We start from the raw sequence: 23,790 nt of genomic DNA on the forward strand, positions 1-23,790 counted from the left end.
CTCTCTCTCTCTCTCTCTCTCACTCTTTTTCTATTATGCTTCCTGGTTTTTGACAGTGTAGTCTGAATTATGGAATCTAAGCTTTCTACCACATCTTTATAAAGAATAGGTCAGTCAAAGTACTCAAAGTTAAGAACGGGGTGTATTAAAATACACTCATTTTGCAGTCTGACGCAGTGAATACAACTTTGCTTATTAAAGGCAACCATGGGTTCTTTTGTAACAAGAACACTTTTTAACAAGTAAACACTCAGGTAGGGCCTTTAAGAAAATGGATAGAGGAAGGTTGACTTGTCTATATAATGCAAGGGGGGAAGAAAGGTCGATTTAGTTGATTCAATGGAAGAAACAGTATCAGCAATTGGGAAATTTACTTCCACGTAGACAAAAGCAGTATCTCAGTTTTTGTTGTTATTTATTTATTTACTTACTTATTCACTCAATCATTCAATTAACAAATATATTTTGAGAATGTAAGCTGAGGAAAGGTATGCAAAGGATCTACTTTGTTGAGACTTCCCAGTATTTCACAAGTGAATTTTATGAAAACTTTCTAGGAGCTTCCTATTTTTTGGAGCAGAATGGTGTCTGCTTCTATTTTACATTTTTGGGGAAAAGCAAACTATTTAAATATTTTTTCCTTTAAAAATGGAATTCCTTTGGAGAAAGCGAAGCCCTAATGAGTGATCATATATGGTGGTTACTAGGAAATAGATGAGTATGCTTGTGCCTTCGGTTGCTCTGTTGAGCAATCAGCTGATTGTCCCTAGCTGTCACGATGGTCTCATCTGTTCTATATTTTGATTTTTTTTTTTATTTCTAGTTATATATTGTTTAATTTATACCAAGGAAAGACAGCAGGTTCATCACAATTAGAAAATTAAATAACTTTGCAGATTCACTTTAAAATCATCTTTATCAGGCCTGAAGTTGCGTTCGCGGATCAAAAATCTTAGATATTACGAATGTAAGAGGTTCCAGGCAAGATGGTGAAGTAGGCAAACTTTAATGTAATACCGTTTAGAATAAGAAGTATAGCATTAAAAAAAAATCTTATGTATTCCTTTCAAGTTTTCTGTACACCTAAAACTGCTTTTTTAAAAGTTCTGTTAATTTTTTTAAATAAACAAAATGCAATTTCATTCGAAGTGTAAGAAAAGCTTATATGAATGTCAAGATGTCTTTAGTATTTCAAAAGCCAATAGTAACAGACAAAATATGCTGATGATTACATATATGTCTATCCCTGACTTGATTATGTTATGTAGAGAGAAATGCTTACATTGCAGTGTGAAACAAAACAAAAAATATATTAAAAGTGAACTGTTTAATTTGTTTAAATGAAAACTGCAAGAATTTCAAAATGCAAGAAGTTTTTATCTGCATTCAGTATCGAGCTAGCAGTTCAGATTTTTTTCATATTTTAATATACATTATAACCAAACCAAGCACAATATAATGTCATTTTCATTTATTTGTCAAAAATTGTCTTCTCCCTTATATAATTCATTTAAAGGCAATTAAAAAGGATGTCATTTGTTATATTGAGTAAGGCTGAATATTGCCAAAGATTTTATTAAATATGAATTTTATAATATATTTGAAAAAGTTTTAACTTCAGATAATATCTATAAATTGTAATTTTCCAAATTGTTAAGCTTTCTCAAAAGCTATTTAGAACTTTTTTTAAAATTGATAAATACTAAGCTACTGAGATGGCGGGTTTTTTTCCCCTTGTTTTACAGTTGAGAAAACTGAGGTTCAGAGAAATTGAATCATTTGCCCAAGGACAAACAACTAATAGATGGCAGATTCTAGATTCAAATTCATAACAATCTATTCTAAAAATCATGTTCTTAATCACTTATGCCAGTATGTGCCTATGCTTACACGGTGGCAGTAGAAATTGATGCAAGAGAAGTCTGGATGGTGTTTCAAAGGCAAAATTCATAGGCAAAGGTGATAGCTCAGAAAGACTGAAGTTTTGATAAGTAAGGGTTAGAAACAATATGGAGGCTTCTAGCTGAGAAATTTAGGAAATTAGTATTGCTACCATAAAAATAAATAAATAAACAAGGTGGAAATTTCATTTAGGTAAAAATGTGCTGAGATTAATTTTAGCCTTGCTGAGTAACAAGTACCATTAAGACTTACAGACAGAGCCATCATATAAACATTTGACAATATAAAACTTAAGTGCTATTGAAAGTCAGTGCTGAAAATGTAGATTTGGAATTCATCAACAAAGGGTAGTGGTTGAAACAAAAAGGTGGAAAGGCACTGAGAGAATGAGAAGAGATTAAGAATCTGAAGAGGGGTAAAAAACATCATCTAAGCCTCAAGGAATCCTCCTCCCCACTTGTGGGTTTAAGGAAGAAAAAAAATGCAAAAAAAAGATAAACAAAAAAAGTTAAAGGAGAACCAGGACAACATAGAATTATGAATACCAAGAGATAATAAACATGGCTAAAATTTGTTGAGCATGTGGATCAAGTTCATGCTTTGTATTTTATATACATTATCTTATTTAATCTTTCTAATAACTCAGGAAGGTAGTTTTACCTATCTCTACTGACGGATGAGGACACAGAGGTTTAGCAAAGTTAAGTCATATACCCATCTCTCAACTGGTAAGTTCAAGGACAAAAACTGGAATTTATGCTTCCAGTCTTCAGAGTCCATTTTCTAACCAGTGGTATCCAGAGGACACAAGGCAAACTGCTGTGTTTTGGGAAGAAAATATAAAAATTATGATTATTATAATTCATCCTTTTTAAATTGTACTTTTGTGTATACAGCCAGCCCTCCATATCTGCATGTTCTGCATTTGCAGATTCAACCAACCACAAATGGAAAATATTCAGAAAAAATGTTACAGCATTGTTGATGTGTACTGAACATGTCTATACATGAACTTGTTCCTTGTCATAATTTTCTAAATAATATAGTATATCAACTGTTTGCATAGCATTTACATGGTATTGGGTATTACAAGTAATCTTGAAGTGATTTAAAGTATAGGGGAGAATGTATGGAGGTTATATGCAAATACTACCCAATTTTATGAGGGACTTGAGCATCCTCAGATTTTGTATCATGTAGGGATCCTGGACTCAATCCCTTGTGGATAAAAGAATGATCATATTTTCTAAATTGCATCCTGTATTAGTGTGGTAACACATGCATATCATTTATACGTGCATAATCTATATCTTAATAAGTATATATTTATTGTGGTACACACTCAAATAATTTACTAATGTGAAGACGAGATTAAAAGTTTTGGAGATTATTGCTTTAAACCACTATGCAAAACTGCCTTTTTGTCTTTTCCCATCTTCAATAAGAAACTGCATTCACTTTATATGACCATGTTACCTTTCAAATGCAATAGTAATTCTAATTGAGTCAAATAAAAACTGTTTATTTCATAAGTTCTTTCCATGTCATTCCTTGATATTTTCAGAAATTCACAAAGGTCTTTGGGCCATTTGGTGCTTTGTAACAGTGGAAAGAACAGAGGCCTTAGGCCAGAGAAACCTAGGTTCAGATATCAACTTTGATCTTACTGACCACATGGCCTCAGATAAGTACTTTAATTTCTCAGAGGCTCAGTTTTTCTCATCTGTAAAATGTAAGTAATGCAGATTGTTGTGAAGTTTAACATTATCATAGGAAATAACTTAACATCGGACCTGGCATAAAGTAGATACTTTTGAAAGGACATCAAATTGTAATAATAGCAGCAGTACTTATTCCCTGTAGACAACATCCATGGCCCAATAGTCATCTCCCCTCTAAAATCAGGTCACATATACCTTTGGCAAAGTTTGGCCTATATTCTTAATTCAACCAGGACGCATATTTGAGCATAAATAAAAAGTATTCTCCTAAAATTAGTAGGTCGCTGCATATGGTCATATGGGTTGGGGTATGCCATTTACTTGGATTATTATGGCAGTGACTGCTCCTGGCATTGTGTAGTGATAACCCTGGAAATGTGCTGGCAAAAAAAAACATAGAAGGCCAAAAATATGGCACTGCAACAGAACCAAAAGAGATGCATGCTATTGCCTGTACTTGCATTGGTTGGTATGTTGAATGCCTATCTATCTGATGCTCTCCACAGATCTGTACTCCCGACTTGGTCGTGTTCCTGGCTTGCGCCAATCAGAGGCTCAAAGAAAGATTATTGAAGCGCGCAGAGCAACAGGGGCGTCCTGATGACAATCTGAAAGCTACCCAAAGGAGACTAATGAACTTCAAGCAGAATGCTGCTCCATTGGTTAAATACTTCCAGGAAAAGGGGCTCATCATGACAGTAAGTTAACTATAGTTTTACATATGCAGTACAAAAATGATCATTTAGATTTCTCATTAGACCTTTCTCATTTAGAAATCTTCTTTACATTAAATAAGTGGCTGTTCTTGAATACAGATTTAGTGAAAAAAAAAATCAATAATTTTGACCTGATTTACCTTTATTAAGCCATAATGATAAAAAATTAAAAACTTTCATTTTAGTTTAATTGATTTTACAAAAGATAACCTTTAACCTTGGCTGGAATTCCATAGCCCCCGAAAAAGAAGGATTTTGAAATAATTAGTTGGATAATTTTAAGCAATACTTGTCCAGTTCCTCAACATTTCTGTCTTTGGAAACATAATAGAATTGATAGACTTAAAAACGCACAGTTGACATAGTGCTATATTATACCTAAATTATAAGTTAGGCTTTATTATAACATACCACATAAAGAAATGATATTCTGATGGCATGAAAGTTTCCTAAGGGTTTGACTTGTCATGAAGAAGTGATACTGTCTCCAAATGGAAAGTGTTGATCTTTCTGCTCCATTGATGCAATGCAAATATTAATGTCTTCATAAATGTTTAGTTTTGTGGTTAATGATACTCAAAAGTGCCAATGAAGGATGAGGCTGAATCATTACTTATTATAGTTATTAGAATATAGGACATTAGAGGTGAAGATTCAGCTAAACTGATGATTCCTATGTTTGAAATATTAAAACATAGAGGAAACAAACAGGAACTAAAACCGGGCCAACTCCATGACAGTTCTGGTGGCAGACCCCAGCAGAACCCTCCACGCAGCCTTTGGGTCCTTCTCACCAGACCAGAGATTCTTACCTAATGGGGTTACAAGTCCTCATAAAGAAGCTGATAAAAGTGGCCAGGTTTATCCTAATACAATACACGTAAGATGTTTTTCACAAATTTTAGGTAAATCTACTGAAGCCCATCCACGTGACCTAACAATTACTAGGTTAAAAATATCTTCATTAGACTAAGATGCCTTTACATCTGAAAGAGACGGTCACAACATTTAAATAATAATCTCTTTGCAGTCTTCTTAGCACTATAAGGAAATATTCGTTAGAATTTGCTCTTTGAGTCAAAGTTGTCATGTCAGAGAACTATAAATCTGATCTGAAAATTGTTCACAATGTTAGAGTTCATTTTATGGTCTAAAAGAAACATTGAGTAATAGGAAAGATTCTGGAAAACCAGGGTGGATGTTTCTATCGCTGTTTTTTGTTGGAGTTACTGATTTCTCTTGCAATTACCAATGCTGACTTATGCATCATGTCATGAAAAAAAGAAATGTACCCTACAGGCCAAACCCCAATGACAAGGTGCAGAGCCAGAGTTTTAATTGATGTTTGCAAGGCTTAAAGGTATACTGGAGTGTCTCTGATTACTCCCTGCTTGTCACTTTCGTCATCACAAGCAGAGCAGATTTTTCCAATGAATGCAGAGTGGGGACTGTTAATTTACTAATATTTTGCATGGAGGTGAAATGCCATTGCCTCTAATTGAGGAAGTCAGTAACAATACAGATGACTGCGTATAACCTCACTGCTAAAACAGAACGAGCTTTAAGATAAATACTTCTAATTACTGGGAGAAGACTTGCCTTGGAAAGTCACCTTTTGAAAAGTGGTGAGCACAAACACGGGCTAAGTGCTGGAGAATATGATTTGAAAATGTAGTCTGACAAAGGAGCAGTTGTTGCATCCTGAACCACAAGTCCTCCTTCAGGACCTGGATGCTTGTGCCCTTTTGGAATTAAAATACGTTTGGTAGCAATTATACTTTTAAAGATAAGTTAAATAATAAAAAATGGTCATTCTTATTAACCACAAGTATATTAAGATTTTAATAAAAATTTGGGTGTTAATAGAGCAAACACAGATACTTCCTTTTCACTGTAGTTTTTTTTTTCTTTTGTTTCTACCTGCCCCTCCTAATTCATTCATTTATTCATTCAGTAAATATTATTCAGAACCAATGGGAACCCAATATTCTACTAAGTGCCAGGGGTGCAAAGTTAAATAAGCAACAGGTTAGGATCTTTACTGTATTCACTGGCATATCCCAAGCACTTAGAAGAGTACCTGTCTGGAACATAGTATATTCACACTAAATGAACAGAGCTTACAGTCTGCGGGGAAAGCCACATTAAACAATCAGTCATTAAGATTGGTGACTGTTGTAACGGAGTAGAGAGTGCCCTCATATATGTCATGCTATGTTAGGGATTGGAATTCCCCATAGTGAACAGAGCAGACTTTCTCCTTGCCCACAGGCAGGCTTACTCATTTATCTTGGTTCGAGGTTCTTAAGGATCACAGAACCCACGTCCTTCTTCATTCCAGGTGAGAAATTTCATCTTGATGCTCCTCTTCCCTAAAGCTTTGGAGTCTGAAATCTCTCACTTGGCATTTCAGCTCCACTGCCATTTAATAAATCTATGATGCTCTAGGACTTGTTCTTCATCTGTAATTGGAGATGTTACCTGCTGCGTAATGCTGTTGTACGGGTGAAATGAGAGAATGCGTGTAACATGGCAGACAATGGCAATGCAGAGGCCACGTTAAAGATGCACCACATGACCACATTGCCTGGTTCAGATTCCAGGTTCACCACCTGCTACCTGTGTGACCTTCTGCAGGTTCCTTATCTTTTCTGTGACTCAGATGCCTGACCTGTAAAATGGGTGTAATTGTCGATCTTACCTCAGTATAGGAGTAAATGGAGGTCAAGTACCTCAAAAGGTGCCTGGAATGTTGTGAGGGCAATTTAAATAGTTATATTATTTTATAATTTTTAAATTTCTTCCTCTCTCCTCTAATGCCCATCTTTTGGAACCTATCCTTACCACTAACTGTACTCTTCGAGGACACTCTGCTACCTTTTCTCCCATAGATTATTGAAGGAATCCGAAATGAAAAATTAAGTTTTAAAACTTCATGCCAAATTCATTTTTTTCTTTAAAAGTGTCTGTTAATCATTTGTAAAATTGTGCCAGTCTATATAAGCCATGTAATCAAGCTACATAGTGGCTGTGTCTGAATAATGTCGTTGAATTATAATAGATGTCAACCCATTCTTTTTTCTTTTTTTACTTCATCATTGACTGTATCTGTTGGGAGATTGGACTAGAGAAAAAAAAACTAGTTTTTTGTTTGTTTTTTAGGAAAAAACAAAACAAAACTAGTTTGAATAGAAAACCTAACCAAAATAGGGAATCTCGTTCACATGGTTCTCATTGCATGGGCCTCTTCATTCTGACTGTTTTACTTGTCTATATACAGCTGTCTGTGCAGGTATGAATTAAGTGATATGAAATCACAAGGCTAGGATATTTGAGGCTTCATAGATTCTTTTCAAACAAGCTTATGTGTTGTTTTCTAATTTACCATAGGTTGAATGTAATTGCTCATAATGTCTTTTACAATTTGATGCTTCTAATTAATGATTAGGATGCTGTGAGTTCCCAAAGTTTGTGGGTTTTTCTTTGAAGTTAGTATTACTGGGACTAGGAAAGCCAAATAAGCTGTATGATGCAAGGCAGGGCAAATTTCCCCAAGTGGCAGGGAGACCAAGCTCTGCACCAAGAGAAGAGGATCCTTTGGCAGAGGGTGTAGAAAGAATTCAACACACATGCCAAAGTTAGAGTCAAAAGGAAAGTTTATTGGAGAAGGGGTATCATTCCATAGAGTGTGGTCTCCTCTGAGAGGCAGAGCGAGAGAACCTAAGAGACAGGCTCAGAGGGGCAGAGACAATAGAAAGGAAGACAGCGAGAAAGAGTAAAGACAGTGAGAGGGACCCCTAGTGTTCTGGGAATTCAGTTTATATGTCATTCTTTAGTTCCTGTTAGTTATAGTTTAAAAGACTTTGTTAACCCATTTCCTTTGATATGGACATACTTGAGGAAGAGGAAGGGTATGTAGTGTGAAAAGGTAAGAATATGTAGAGTGAAAAGCCTGCTAGCAGTTCCCAGCCTTTAATCCATAGGTTCCCCATGGTTTTAGCCATAGGGAATGATTCTGTTGGTTCTGGTTTCCCCTTCACTGGTGTGGGGAATGGATTGTTAGTAATTCCAGCAGAAATCGTCCTTTGTTCTGAAGGTATCCTCCTGGCCTGGCTGCAGGGCTGATCAGCATATTGAAGTCTCTGAATGTAACTTGATTAACATTTTTAATTCTCTTGCCTCCTCCCTACACTGTTTTATGACAATTTGGAGCACTTGGACTTGATCAAACTGTATAACTCTTGAACAATAATTTTCCTTTTATAGGTATGTTCAGTGATAATGTTATTTTTAAAGCTATAAATAAAAACACTAGCTTTGTTTTAATCTCTTCATTAAGTTGGAGCCCTCTTTTTAAGAAATAGTATTAGTTAAGATAGATCAAGTCTCTGAATTTGATGAACTCTTTAAAATGTATATGTGATTTTGTTCATTTATTTTTTTAAGAAAACGATCTGTTAAAATGCTTGAAAAATAATACGGTAAAATATAGTTTATATTATTATATTCCAAAATGCACTGTGCTGTTGGATATTCTATTCAGTCAGAATAACATGCAACTTGCCAGGGAAATGGTTGGACAATCATGTGCATTGAACAAATACTACTTAATATGAGTGATAATCAGTAAAAGTCCACATTTAGCTTTAGGCTGTGAAGTAAACAAATGATCATTTTTTTCTTCTGGACTTTTTAAATGAGGAAGTGTTATGGCGCGAACGATTCTGAGACCCAGGAGCCAATTGAGATTAATTATGAGCCTTTATTAGCCGGCCGGCGACTGACTCTCTACCACGCAGGGTTAGAGGAGATCAGCCCCGAGCTTTCAGAGGAGGCAGCTGATAAAGCTTAAGACCATATCCTGGTGGTCTCCTCAACAAGCATGCAGATTACAGAAGTGGAAGTTGGCTGTTAGCATATCTTTGCCCGGAATAACACCCTTAATTAACAAGTAAATGGATTACAGAAGTAGACATTGGCCATCTTCATATCTTACACAATACACTTGCTAAACCACACACAAGCAAGTAGGACAGCTTCTGGTATCTAAAGATATTTCTTCCCTGTAGCTGACTTAGCTAGTTGGCTCACTTGAAAATTTTCCGCCCTTAACAGAAGCAAGAGAAAAGTAACTTCAAATGAAAAGTAAGCTGTAGTCATAGGATGTATGAAGAGGTCTACTAATGAATACCCAGATTTACAGACGATTTCTTTAGCCAGACAGGCATAAACTGAAAAATGTTAAAAATCAGTATTACTTCTTGTTCACCAACACCAATTTTCCTGAGAAATTGGATGAGGGACTCATTATGAACCATCTTGGCATATAGCAAGGCTACATAGCCCAGTGATTCTCCAGTGCTTAATAGAGCAGAAAAAAATTTTAATAGGACTAAGATGAAGTCAGCTTTTTTTCTTTAAAAGACTTCATTTTTCTAGAGCAGTTTTAGGTTCACAGCAAAATTGAAAGGAAGCTCAGAGATTACCCATATACTCTCTGCCCCCACATATGCATAGCCTCCCCCAAAGTGGTGCATTTGTTACAATTGATGAACCTACATTAACATCATAATCACTCAAAATCCATAGTTTACCTTAGGGTTCAGGTTTGCTCTTGATGTTGCAATTCTTATGGATTTGGAGGAATGTATCCATCCTTATAATGTCATCCAGAATATTTTTACTGCCCTAAAAATCCTTCGTGCTCCATCTATTCATACTTCCCCCATACTCTGACCCTGGCAAGCACTGATCTTGACTGCCTCCAGTTTTACCTTTTCCAGAATGTCATGTAGTTGGAACCTTAACAGTATGTAGCCTTTCCAGATTATCCTCTTTCTCTTAGTAATAAGTGTTTAAGGCTCCTCCATGTCACTTCATGGCTTAACAGCTCATTTATTTTTTGTCCTGCATAACATTCTACTGTCTGTTGTACTACAGTTTATTCATTCACCCACTGAAGACATCTTGGTTGCTTCCAAGTTTGGGCAATCACGAATAAAGCTATTAATATCCATGTGCAGGTTTTTGTGTGAACATAAGTTTTAAGTTCATTTTGATGAGTACTGAGGAGCACAGTTGCACAGTTGCTGGATGGTATGATCAGTGTATGTTTAATTTTATTAGAAACCACCAAACTGACTTCCAATGTGGCTGTACCATTTTGCATTCGCACCAATATGAATGAGAGTTCCTGGTGTTCCACATCTTCACCAGCATTTGGTGTTGTCCTTGTTCTGGATTTGGGCCATTCCGATAAGTGTGTAGTGGTATCTCATTGTTGTTTTAATTCACATTTCTCCAGTTGGCTTTTTTAATTTTACTGAGAGCATTAGCAGAAAAATTTATTATTGCCATTGTTTAAAAGGGCTATTTTTAGCACAAAAAAAATAGGAATGACATAACTTTAAGTAAAATCTGAATGAACCTTTTGGCTTTGAGAAAAATTCCCAGCATTTGCCTTGTTTTTCTCATTTTGCTGTGGATTAGGAAGCACTTCATCACAAACTGGCATCAGTGCTGGGGAACCCTTAGTGTAGAGAAAACATCCTTCTCAAAACCACACTATTATTGATTCACCAGAAATTATCTCTGAGCTCCAGATAACCCATTTATACTACATTTACTTAATTCGCCCCATATCACTTCCTTCAGATTTGAGAATGCCCCATTATAGATTTCAAATTTACCACCCAAACTGTGTAATTCCCATCCCGCCAGACATTCTTAGCCAAAGGGAAAATAAACAAGAATGGTAAAAGTTAATTTAGAAAGAACTGCTGACTAGTAATTTGTTAATTAAGTTTAATAGGAATCAACATTAACATTTAAAATGCAAGTACATTTATCCCTAAACTCCCAGTGCACAGCCATTGGTTAATTATCCCCATCTCCACTAACATCACTGCACAGGGAGGTGGAAAAGAAATCTAAGCATTATAAACCCTCACCTAAACATAAGAAAGGCAATGAAAACACTTGATAACAGTTTACCCAAACAAACCCATTTTTCTAAAATTAGGAGGAGGAAAGATCTGCTATTGCTTCTCAGTACTTAACAGGTTGATGAATTTTTAACATTTAACAGTGAAGCTGTATTTCTTGTAAGTACCATCACTACTTATATCCTGTTTAAACATCCATTGTCATGTAACTGAAAGCGCCCATTAATTTCTACTTGGTGGATTAGTAACTAGGAGTAATCAAGGAGGAGTTTGGTGGATTAGTAACTAAGAATAATTGAGGAGGAGTTTTCAAAGGTTAACGTATAGGAAAGGCTGTGGTTGTACTCTGGAAATATTTACTTAATTGACAGTGCTGTATATGTGAACCTAGATATATGGCCCTCTGAATAGTCTTTCAGTTGCCAAAAGTATTTTTATATTAAGTAGATAGTATCTTTTGGCATGAAACCTGAGACTGATAGAATTTCAATGTGGAGAGCCAAGAAGTAACATCAGAAATACCCATTTTTGACTTGCATAAAGAGAAGCTTATAAGGAATCACACACATTGTCTGGGCAACAAGCATTTATCAAATCCTACTGCATGCAGTGCTGGCATGAGGGCACTGCCCTAGAAAGAGTACTGTTGCTTACTGTAGGAGGGTAATATCAGTGTGGATTAGTCAGTGGTGCCCATTTAATGTACCTATTAACGTAGTTCTTTGTAATCCTGGTTTAAAAATATCCAGAATTAAAGTGAAAAGTAAATCTGATTACTTCCATAAACTCATCATTGTGGGCTCTAAAAACGAAAATACTTTGATACCAGTTTCATTCTGTGATCTTTTGTATAGAAAGAAAAGTAAAAGCACTGAAAGATAATGCCGTTTGCTCAAAAAGTGCCAACTCACATACAGCAAAGTTAAAATCCACAGTTCTGGGGCAGATTATGCTGGATCCTTACCAGCATCAAAACAACAGGGAGAATAAGCAGATACCGTATTAAGAGCTAATTTTGGTGTTCTGTCTCTGTCTTGTTAACAAGAGAGCATCCTGACTCATGACTTTTCCATACCCAAAGCTGGCTCAGTGTAGAGTTCTGTTTCACACTCTGCAGGCAGAGAGCAAACTCAACGACTCAGTGAATGCATCTCCTTTCAAAGCAGAATGCCGATTATATGGCAACCCTGTGGTCAGGGATGGATGATAAGAGCTCTCCCACAACAATTGTAGTATTCTCATTGTGATGTTTTATACCTGTGTTCACAGGAAAAATGAGGAAGAACTTAAAAATTGAGCATGATTTCATCTCCAAAAGGAATGTTTCTGTTGGTTTTATTATTACAGATATTCATGAAATAGAGTCCGAAAAAAACCCAACAACAACTTTTAATCATCTTAAGTATAATGTAGGGTTCTTGCATGATAATCATGAAATAAATGATGTGGATAAAATTAAGATAACATTCAAGCAAACACATTTGGAAGATTCACATCAAGAAAACACCAATTCTAAGAACTGTGTTGACAAATCTATCTAAGAATACTTTAATTAAGACCTATGTTATTTCTATGAGACTGGGTTTCACAACAGCTTTATCTGAAATGAAACAGATTAGTAGATAGTTGGAAGCTGAAAGTTGTGTCATACTGACAGCTTTCTTGACAAGAAAATGCACTCATACACAGACGTGTACACACACACACACACACACACACACACACACACACACACACACACACATTTTCAGCTGGTCACTTCTCCAGGAGTCGCTCTGTGATTAATACAATAATTTCAAAAGTTGTGTCAGTGAACGTTCCACACTTCCAGAATTAGGTCTTAGTTTACTATAATATGTTATACTGAGACTTATCAGGAACATGAGTAAGAAAATAATATTTTTGGTAAAGTTAAATTATTTTCATGCTTAAGACAAAACTAATTGGAATTGATCAATATCTTTAAAGAGAGATGGCACTGTAGTTAAATTAAGTGACAAAAAAAAGACAAGAGAAAAGAAAAAAGACAGTCAGGAAAATACAAGAAAATATTATGACTAGATGGTGTCTTAAAAAATAACAGCTAACAATTTCTGAGTGTTCATATATGCTGTTACAAATCAAAATGCTTCACATGCGGTAGGTAGTTCATTAATCCTCACCAAATCTCATTATCATCATCTTCGTTCTACAAATGGGAAAATAAAAGTGGACCTTGTCTAGGATCCCACAAGAGCAGTGGAGCCTCAGTCCAGCCCCAAGACACTGACCCCAGAGGCAGCAGTCGTGGGTGCTATGTTGTCCCTTCATTAAAACATGACACAACGCACTCTGGATTTTGAAGAGAAAGCTTATTACCGCTTTCTCTGGGCAGTTATTGTTTGATAAGCACCTCTATTCACCTGGAATCTCTTCATTTCTGTTTCTGAGGAAAGAATAAATGAGAAAACGTATTCTGTCAGTGCATTACATTGAGAGGTTTTTAAAATAATTTTACTAGGTAACAGATATAAAATAATTAAGATAATTTTAAAAATTGATTAGTCCGAGCATATTATTCCAAGAAGGAAATTTTGCCACAAGTGGCCAATTCTTGGGTCTTGTATTTTTTTTAGCTACACTACCCATCACCTTCTTACCTTGCTCAGTTCTCAAATCAAATGTAAAACCATGGCTGCAGCTTTGCTACAGGCAAAGCACTGCCCTTTGAGTCCTTAGAGTCTTATAGTTCCTCTTCCCATTATGACAGTTCTTTCACAGTCAACCATTCAATTTTATCGAGGGCCTATTGCATGGCAGACAATGACACTTTCCCTTGTACAAGGGACCACATCAGGCACTGTAGAGAATACGAAGATGATGGGGAGATAGGTCTGCATTTGTGGTGTTTGTGTGTAGTCAGTGATATAAACACAGATGACGTGAGTAAATCACAGGAAGTGGTAAGTGCCACACACAGACACACACTCTGGCCAGAAAGAGGCAGGAGCAGGGGAGTGACTCTCTCCTAGAAAGATTAGAGAAGGCTTTACTGGAAACGTTGGCCTCTGAGGAGTAGGTGAGAGTTGGAATCTAGAAGTGAGGAGAGAGGGCATTATAAGCAGAACCAAAACATGTAGGGTGTATAATATAGTAGTGAGAATTAGGAAGGGACAGAGATGTGCTGGAGTCAGACTGGGAAAGGCACTGAAGTGCTAAGCTAAGGAGGAAGGGTTATTCCATGGTCAGGGGCAAGTTTTAAAGGCTCTGAGCAAGGGAATGACATAACTAGAAATATTAAGCTGGTAGCTGTGCATAAAATACTGAATAAAGTAAGCATCTGGAAAGAATGTGATAAAGGCCTAAATTGGGATAGTGACTGTGTATGACACAAGGTTTTACTTCTCCGTGGGGCAGCATCTACAACCATCTGGAACCAACTGTGATTAGCTAAAGCACTATAAAGTGACATTAAAATCTAAGCAGAGAGATAGCAGACAGTGGAATTACCAGTTATTCTTTCCACAAATCATTGTTTCAAAATTACTTATCAAGTGAGTCAATTAATGAATTAAGCGAAAGACTATAGACATATCTGGAACCCTTTATCTTCATGGCAGACAGAACTACACATCTTATAGATGTGAGGGCATAGCTCCATTAAAGCACCACACAGTAATCAGTTATCAAAAATAAAAGATTTATATCTGTTAAGGATGTGTTTGATTATAACCAGGATAGCTGAATAGATGTGGCTTAAACAGACACATTTATGTGACTTGTGTAATGATGAGTACAGAGATGGATGATCCAGAGCTGGTCCAGTGATTAAATGGTGTCATCAGGGCCCATGCACCTTCTATCTTTCTGTTTCATCTTCTGTAATGCATTTCCTCATAGTAACAAAATGGCTGTTGCTGCTCTAGTCATCAAATCCACATTCTAAATAGGACAAAAAGGGGTTAAGGCAAAGGGCTGGGCAGCCACATCTATTACTTTTCATTAGGAAAGCAAGAGATTTTCCATAAAACCACTCTCTATCCTCAATGACTTACACTTAAGTCTCATTAGTCAAAATTGGGTCACATGTTTTCCCCTGCCTTCAAAGGAGACTGGGAAATAAATTATTTAGCCTCTCAGCTTCTAAAGTAGAGGAAAGCAAAGGAAAAAGGAGTTAGAATAAATGTGGAGTAAACCAATCTACAATAACTACTATAAGGTTATGTTTTTGTTTTGTTTTTTAAGGAAAAAAAAAGTTTTCTGTTTAAAAGATATGGGGAAATACATTTGCTAGTAATTCTATCAAAAATGGTTAAAGTAGAAAGTATCTCTTTAATAATAATAGCTACTTTTCAATTCAGTGTCCTAGGATCTTTATTCACTTTATATCGAATTTTCACAAATGTCCTTAAAGTTTAATGAAGGAAAAAGGCTTAGAGAGGTTCAAGAATATACCATAAATGCCAGGGCCAGAAAATCAGGGGGCTAAGGTTTGAAGTAGGTTCCATCTCCCAGAGTCCACTTAGTTATAATAACAAGGGCTTGAGCCAGACTTTTATCCAAGCAAAGAGTTAACTACCCCCCAAAAAATCAGAAGATATCGATAATGTCAGATTGTGAAGTGGCTGATATTTTGACTGAGAAATCTAATTCTAAGAGAAATGAAGAGCTTACATGCTATATCAAGTACTATGCCAGCTCATTTGCAAACTTTACTTTTTTAAATCATTCAACCCTGTAAGGTAGGTAGTATTAAAATTATTTAGTGCCTTTTATGTGCCAGGTATTTTACCTAAGTTATCTCATTCCAGGTAAGGACAAGAGCTTTCTGTCCTTAGATAAATCTTAAACTGCACAACTTGTCTCTTGTCTCATGCATTCCACATTTCACTCTGACATTATTTTTTCTTCTCTGGTCTTCCCCGCTTTACCCTTCAGACTCAGCACGTGCTGTTGTCTCATCTGCTGTGACTGGCTGCCCTCATCCATCATTCTGCCTCTCATCCAGCCAGCCTCTGGAAGGCTTCTATCCAGGCATAGCCCCAAGGATGGTGCCTCCACCTAATTTACCCTGACCTAACAGATGGGACACAGACAGATATGCAGACACATCCATGCTCTGAAAGAACCCACGTATAGAGGGGAGGAGAGGAAATAAACAGTGCATCTGACCATATTATGATAGAAGGATGTACAGAGGGCTACAAGATGGAGTAAATTGTGTCTGCCTTGTGAGACTGAATGAACTCAGAACACTCTGGGACAATCTACAAAGGTTATTCTGTGCAAAGAAATAATCAGGCACTTGAAATTACTGAGAAAGGAGTCATAGTCATTACCAAGTTCAGCATTAGAACTGGTTTCTATCAAGGGCTGAATAGCCAGGAAAGGAGTGGGGAAATAAAGAAAATTTTATTGTAACCATTCTGATTTCTCATTGATCCCCCCTTCCTAATCTAAGAATTAGCACAGTGCAAAATAATTTTTTAAATATACTCATTCATCATTTTCTTTTTAGGCAGTTGTTTAGGGATTTGTAGCTAACATGGGGTACTCAAATATTAATGAAGACTTTGATTTCAGGCTTTCAGATCTCCTAGATGAAGTAACGAAACAACCCTGGATCTAAAAGGATGTCTTTAGAAAAGAAGCTTGATGTGTGTAAGCTGCAGGATAATTTTGGCTGCTCTCTTTAGTAACTAGCTTAGCAAGGACTGTGCAGCCAGAACAGTACCAAATACATAGTCAGCGCTTTAAAATATTTGTTGGATTAATGCATAAATTAATGAGTTGGACTGAATGAATTAGTTCTGATAAGTTTAGCATGAGTAAGACCTCGTTTAAACTTCATTTATTTGGGTTGGATAAGTAGCTTTTTGGTAGTATTTTAAACTCGGGCTTTCAAAAATAGGTACTTTCCTCTGTGGTCTGGCCTCTAACCACTCCAATTCACAGGTTATTTGAAGGTGTCAGCTGCCGTGAGAGATTTCTCAGAAAATACCAGAGTGTTGCTTCAAACAGTTTCTACAATTGCTGTCAAATTCAGGATCCAGGAAAGAAAAGAGGAATGGGGGTGGTGGGGGCGGTGGGGGGGGTGTTTGGTAAAGAATCTTATTTCTTACCTGAAAATACCGAGGTTGTTTGCGATGTGAGATATGATTTTTCTTCTATCCTGAAACTTCTGCTTAAAAATCTGAATGCAGAAATCACCATCTCTTGATATATACTTGATAATTTTTATTTTTAGTTTTTCTACCAAAGCTTTAGAGTTCGTATGTTCATGACAACTTAGTTCTGACAAAAGTCCAAAAAGATAAGATTCCTTACAATCTGAATTCAGCAGTAATTTCCAACTAAACCTAGTGTCTGTCTCAGATTTCATAGCTCTTGAGGTGAAATCCTCTTGGCTCTGTTAGCAGTGTAGTATGACTGCAACTTCTGATTGCCAATTCATTTCAGCAATTCCATCTGAATTCCTAAAATACTGAATTAACAATATCAGTTCCTTAATTTCCTAGAATTGCATGGATAGGCAGTTCCATGATGGCACTGCTCTTTTCCGTATTCTGTGAAATGATAGTTTTGCTTTAAAATTGAAGAAACATAGGAAACTTCCGTTGGCTCAGGTTATCTTCTGTTGCTTGTAGTTGCTCACAGTCTGCATTCTTTTCAGCTAGGGCTGTTGCCCAAACTGTTCCCTCTCCCTGTAGTTCTGATCGACTCCACTGCTCTGCCTTGATTTGACTGGGCTGCAATGCTTGATATGGCTTCCTCTGGGAACCACCCTGGTGGAGACAGATGCCCCAACTATGAGCTCCCCTAACATCTCTTTATGATCCCTATCATGGCAGTTATTACACTGTGTTATAATTCTACTTCTATCAAGGGCTGAATATGATTTTGATTTCAGCGTCTTTCTGCCATAATTCTACTCTCTTTATAATTCCGCTGTCTCCTTTCTTCTTTGTAACTTTACTATTGCCTTCAGTATTTTATTTTTAGCACCTGCCTTGTAGCCCATAAATTCACCTTCAATATATATTTACTAAATTAATACACCATGTTAATGGGTTGTTAATTATATGATGGCCCTCATTAAATACATATATACTTAACTGGAAGCAAAAACAAAGCCAGAAAAGACTTTTCAGCTTGAAAACCTTTTGTCACGCCTTCTCTGCAATTAATCCCAGATAACATCTTTTAAGAATTCTCATCTTTACATTGCTGTAAATTTGCTTTGTTTTCCTTTTAAGTGTTAAGTCTCTTGGTTCAAAAATTAAGTCTTAAATTTCATATCAGATTTTGATATTCTTTGTTACACAATGTTATCAGGCAAATTAGAATTCTTCAAATAATGCAAATTTCAGAAAGAATGTGATATCTCACTGAAACAAAAGTTCAATGAAGGAAAGCGTTTTGACTGATCTCCTTACCACTACATCTCAAACTCTTAGAACACTGCCTGGCACATAGTAGGTGCTCAGGAAATATTTATTGAATGAAACATAGATTTAAACCAACACTTTAATCGCATCCGGATTTGGAGACATAAAGAGAAAAATCTAGAAAAAAAATGAACATGCCAGACAAATGAAACATTTATCACAGAAGAAAAACTGGGCCAGTGATTTAAAACAAAAGTCAGAGGTAAACTGATCATGGTTGTAGGCCATTAACCAACTCTTGACCTTGCTCAAGTTACTGAATCTCTTGGGGCCTCAGTTATGACATCTGAAAACTGAATTTCCTAATCCCTATCTCCTATGTAGGTTGTGAAAATTCAGTGAGAAATGGTAATTAAAGCATTCAACACAGCACCAAAAAAAAGAACTAATCGGACATGGCTGTTGTTATTATTGTTGTTATTATTTTCATGGTATTGCCCCTGTACTGGCCAAAAGTATTTTTAGTGCTATAGCAACCACATGTGTTATGCTGCTTTCTCTTCCTGATTCTTTTAATATATTGTATTTCCGACAAGAAAGAAATTTCTATATTCCAGTGGCATTTCTTAAGGCTCAGGAAGATGGCTGCTACAGCTCCTGTGAAATAATGAACTGAGAAAATTGAACGCAGCTTCTCAATGTGAAAGGAACATTGCCAAACCTTTCACCAGCTATAAAAGCTCTTCAGAAGCTATTTGAAAGACTCTTGGTGTTGATTTCTCTCTCTTCTCTTTCCTTCTAATTTTGCTTTCACTCTCTTCGTTGATCTCCCCTGTTTTTTTCTCCTTAAAGAGGTTCTTAATAGACACCAGGAAACTTAGGTATGGCTGCCAGCTTTGTATATTTGTTCATGCCTGTGTCATTCAAAAACTTTGCTTAATCTTTAATATAATCAAAAGAACCTCAACTAAGGAAATGCTACAAAGGATTCAATGATAAATACAAGGTTAAGCAAAACCTAGATCGTGTGGTGTGGTAGGCCAAAGGCTGGCTTTCAAGTCACAAAAATCAAGGTTTGAATCCTGGCCAGTTTCTTAACCTCTTTAAGCTGGAATATCCTCATCTGTAAAATGGAGAAGATGTTAACTGACTTGCAAGATTAATTAAGGATTAGAAATAATTTGAATAATGCACTCATATCACACAGGTGGTTAAATAAATCATATCTGTAATTATTAGTGTAATCTATAGCCCTTGCCCAGACATTTAGAAAGGAGTCTAATCAAAATATGTGCATAATAATAATGATGTATAATAGCTTACATTTGTCGAGCACTTCACTGTGCTGAACAGCATCATGCAAATATGTTTTATGAAGATGACATGTGCCCAGTGATAAATTTGCCTCTTATCACACGCTCAATCACATCTAAGGTATATCCATTCAAAGTGATGAGTTCCATGAGAAAGCTGAAATCCAGTTCTGGAAACTACTCATTACTTTTCAAAATGACTAAATCAGGAGACAACACCAACAGCTACTTATTTTAATGGAGACATTTTTTAGAAGAAATCTCAACCACAAATCTGTCTTGGCAGATGCATGCTATGTTATTTTCTATCATTTTACTTTTCAACATTGGCAAGCAGAGCGGCCTGAAGGATGAGCAGCTTTCAAGCTTCTATCAAGAGGAGGAGAGATGGAATCCCGTTTACTTCTGTTTTTAATTCTTTTTATGTAAAAATCATATGCTTCCATTTTAAAACAAATTTATGAGGAGATTGTGTGTGTATGTGTGTGCATGCGCGCACACCCCCATGCGTGGGTGGGTGTTGGGGATGAAGAATGCAGATGATTATAAGGAGAAAATAAAAATCATCCATTATTCTGTAATCCAGAAATAACTACTGTTAACATTTTAGGTCTTTTCTATGCAGTGTTTTTCTATGATATTTTGACATATAGTACTCTGCTATAAAATTTTTTTAACTTAAAATTGTATCATAAGCATTTTTACAAGCTATTATTGGGCGATTTAGCCTCTTGAAGCCTCAGTAATAATGACCTAGTATTTTCTACTTCACAAAATTGACATGAAGCCTCAAATAAGAAAAGATGTGAGAGTCCTTTGTAAGTCACCTATAGAACACACAAATGAAATCATTATTTATTCTGATCCACATGACTTGAGGAGTCAAAAGGCCTATGCTTATTACACATCTACAGAGCACTCTGCAGATTACTGTAGGAATTCAGAAAAGACAGTGCCTTACATAAGCTATTTTACAGCTTAAACATGAAAACATTCAGGCAAAGCAGAGGGTTAAGCTCTCTTTTGGACTACAAGTAGAACTTTGCCTTAATTATTTAAAAAGAGTTCTCAGATCTTAAATTCCTTCTATCCTTGGCTCTTTGATTTTAAAATGAGTCATCTTTTAGAGAATTATTTTTTCTTACCTCAGACATAATTAGAATTTTACCCACAGTAATGTAATTTGTCAATTGAATAATAAATTTCCAGCCCCTCTCAAAAAAAGAGGAAAGAAAAAGACTATTTTTGTAAACTCAGATCACTTATAATGATTGGTTTAAATTGAACTGGTATTTTTATGGAAGAAAAAAATTCCCTGGACTCAAAAGAAAATAAAAGAAAAGAAAAAAAGAATTATAAAATGGGAAAGCTAGATTCTGTTAATTCATGTTATAGAAAAAAAATAAAATTATTTCTTTTTGCTACAGCATATACAGAGTATTCTTGTATAGATAACATGTTAATAAAATTCATGTGTTTTGTTACATCTGGAGGGTGGGATTATGAATGATTTTTATCTTTTTCCCTCTCTTTTTTCTACAAGTTTTTCTACTATAACATATTCTGTCGGTAATCTAAAAAATGAGTAAAAATTATTAAAAACTACATCACTTGAAGATCAAAAATAACAGTAAGTGAGCCAGTTCCAGTAAAAAGAAAAGTGGGAGAAGTCAGCTCAAATAAACTAAGCACGGTAATATGATATCTATAGGAAAACAATGAAATGTTTTCCGTAAGGGAAACATACATACTAAGCTTAAACTCCTCCCCAGATAATTCACCAGCTTTACTTCACATTATTTATCTGGTTTCATGGTATGTCAAACAACTGTCAAATTCAGTGGCAGTGTTTTTTCTCCCTCCGTGAAATCTACTGGAAATAAATGCTATCGAAAGTCATCCAAAACTAAATAAACTGGTTAGAGCCAGGATTTAAATTAACATACCAAAGGATGGCTCTTGGGTTAGCTGAGGCTCACAGAGAAATTGGTAATGGGACCAAGTAAATAGGTTAGCAAGATTGAGAAGAAAATGCAAAAACAGCACGGGGGGGTGGGGGGGGGGCGGGAAGGTCCAACAAAGCAGTCAGCAACAAAGGAAATAGAAATGGATCTTCTTAGGGCTCAGCCCAAAGAAGGCACTAGGTTGTTTGTCCACTTATTAATTCATTAATTATGTATTGTTATTAGTGAATAGGTTGTAACTGGATAACATTGCCTAAAGAGCAAGAGAGAGTTTGAGAAAAAGCAACATCTTAAGGGTGATAGAGGAAGATGAGGCAAGGAGAGGAAGAGAAAGTGGTCAAAGATGTAAGAGAAAAGTTGCTTCTGTGAAAAGTTGAGCAAGATGAAGACTAGAAAAAAGCCTGTCCATTTTAACAATTAGAAGGTAATGCATAAATTTTATCGTTCATTGCTCATTTGGTAGATTGACAGAGGGAGACACCAGTTTGGAGTAGATATAAGACTAAGTGGGAGATGAGTGGATCTGGAGATGAGAAAACTCAAAACATTTGACTGAAGGAAAGAAGAAAACCGAAGCAGAAGTTAGAGGGGAAAGTGGCGCTGAGGAAAGAGTTTTTGGTTTGTTTGTGTGTTGGTTTGGTTTGGTTTTAAACCGCATTGTTTTTATTTTAGGAAAGGGAGACTTAACATGCATTTTAATGCTGGTAGAATGGACACCGTTGAAAGGACAAGACTGACACTGACTGTGAATATAAGCAGCCTTATCTAAAAGTTTAGAATAGATCAAAAGCAGCAATTCAACTAATTTCAACACATGTACATTAAGTCCTTATAGGCTATGAATCAAAAATGAGCAAGATAATTTTACTGCCTCTTAGAAGCTACAGTTTGATAGAAACTCGCTCATGGGAAGGGCATTCAGTGGAAGAGACAGAAGGCCACATAATTAATATCTATCAATATAGAGTACAGAAGAATAAGACCAATGCAAGCCCACAAGCCAGTACAAACTCTTCTAGCCTAGTCTCAGCGTCCCCTACACATGCCATTTCAGTTCACCCTCCCAAGCTTCACTCCTCTTGCATAAGTTGAACTTCCTCTTCCATTCTATTTTTCACATCCTATCTTTTTTCCCTTTATTTCACCCTTTATTTCCCAACTTTTCCAGCCTCTGTTGATCTTCTCAGTTTCTGAATTCCTTCACTACTTAACACTGGTCCCACACATTTTGGCTCTGAACTATTTCCTAGGAGGCAGTGTGGTATTAGGGTAAAGAATAACAACTTTGATCTCAAAGCGACTGGGCCAAATCCAGTTTCTATCTCTTTCTACCTATAAGACTTATGCAAGTCCTGTATCTATATTCTGTGTCTCTAGAATAGAGAGATAAATCTACCTCTGAAGGTTGCTATCAATAGTAGATGAAACAATATGTATAAAACAACTGAAAGTTTGGGCTCTTGACACAGACTGTGTGTGTTAGAGTCCAGGTTCTCCTGTGGCATCTCCGGCAGGTTACTCACCCTGTCTGTGGTTCAGACTTCTCTAGCTGGTACCTGTGTCATACAGTTGAGAAGAATGGGGCAATAGAGAAGAATAAGGCAATAAAAATAAAGTGCTTTAAACAACACTTAGGCATATAGTACTATGTAAATGTTTGTTGTTGTTGTTGTTATTTTCTTTACTGCCATGTATTATTAAAGTAAAAAATAGTTTACCTAAAATGTTTGCTACTTACCCTCTAGAAATATTGACAATATTTCTAGTTTTCAGATAATTTCACTTTAGTGAATGCAATGTTTTAATTTTTTAAAACTTCTTTAGCATTGGTTTGATCTTTCTTTTCATTATGTATTTTTAAAA

At 36.1% G+C, this 23,790-nt stretch overlaps 1 protein-coding gene across 3 annotated transcripts in view; it reads left to right on the top strand.

Annotated features, from left to right (window-relative positions):
- AK5 (adenylate kinase 5) overlaps nt 1-23,790 on the top strand; it is a 202,504-nt gene that overhangs the window by 46,426 nt on the left and 132,288 nt on the right. For all 3 annotated transcript variants that reach the window (XM_011355521.2, XM_023528031.1, XM_011355520.2), the window contains exon 6: nt 4,130-4,321. In XM_011355521.2, the coding sequence (XP_011353823.1) occupies nt 4,130-4,321 (192 nt within the window). The remainder of the gene's footprint in view (nt 1-4,129; nt 4,322-23,790) is intronic.

This window comes from Pteropus vampyrus, unplaced genomic scaffold (genome assembly GCF_000151845.1).
Source record: "Pteropus vampyrus isolate Shadow unplaced genomic scaffold, Pvam_2.0 Scaffold22, whole genome shotgun sequence".
Classification (NCBI taxonomy): Eukaryota; Metazoa; Chordata; class Mammalia; order Chiroptera; family Pteropodidae; genus Pteropus; species Pteropus vampyrus.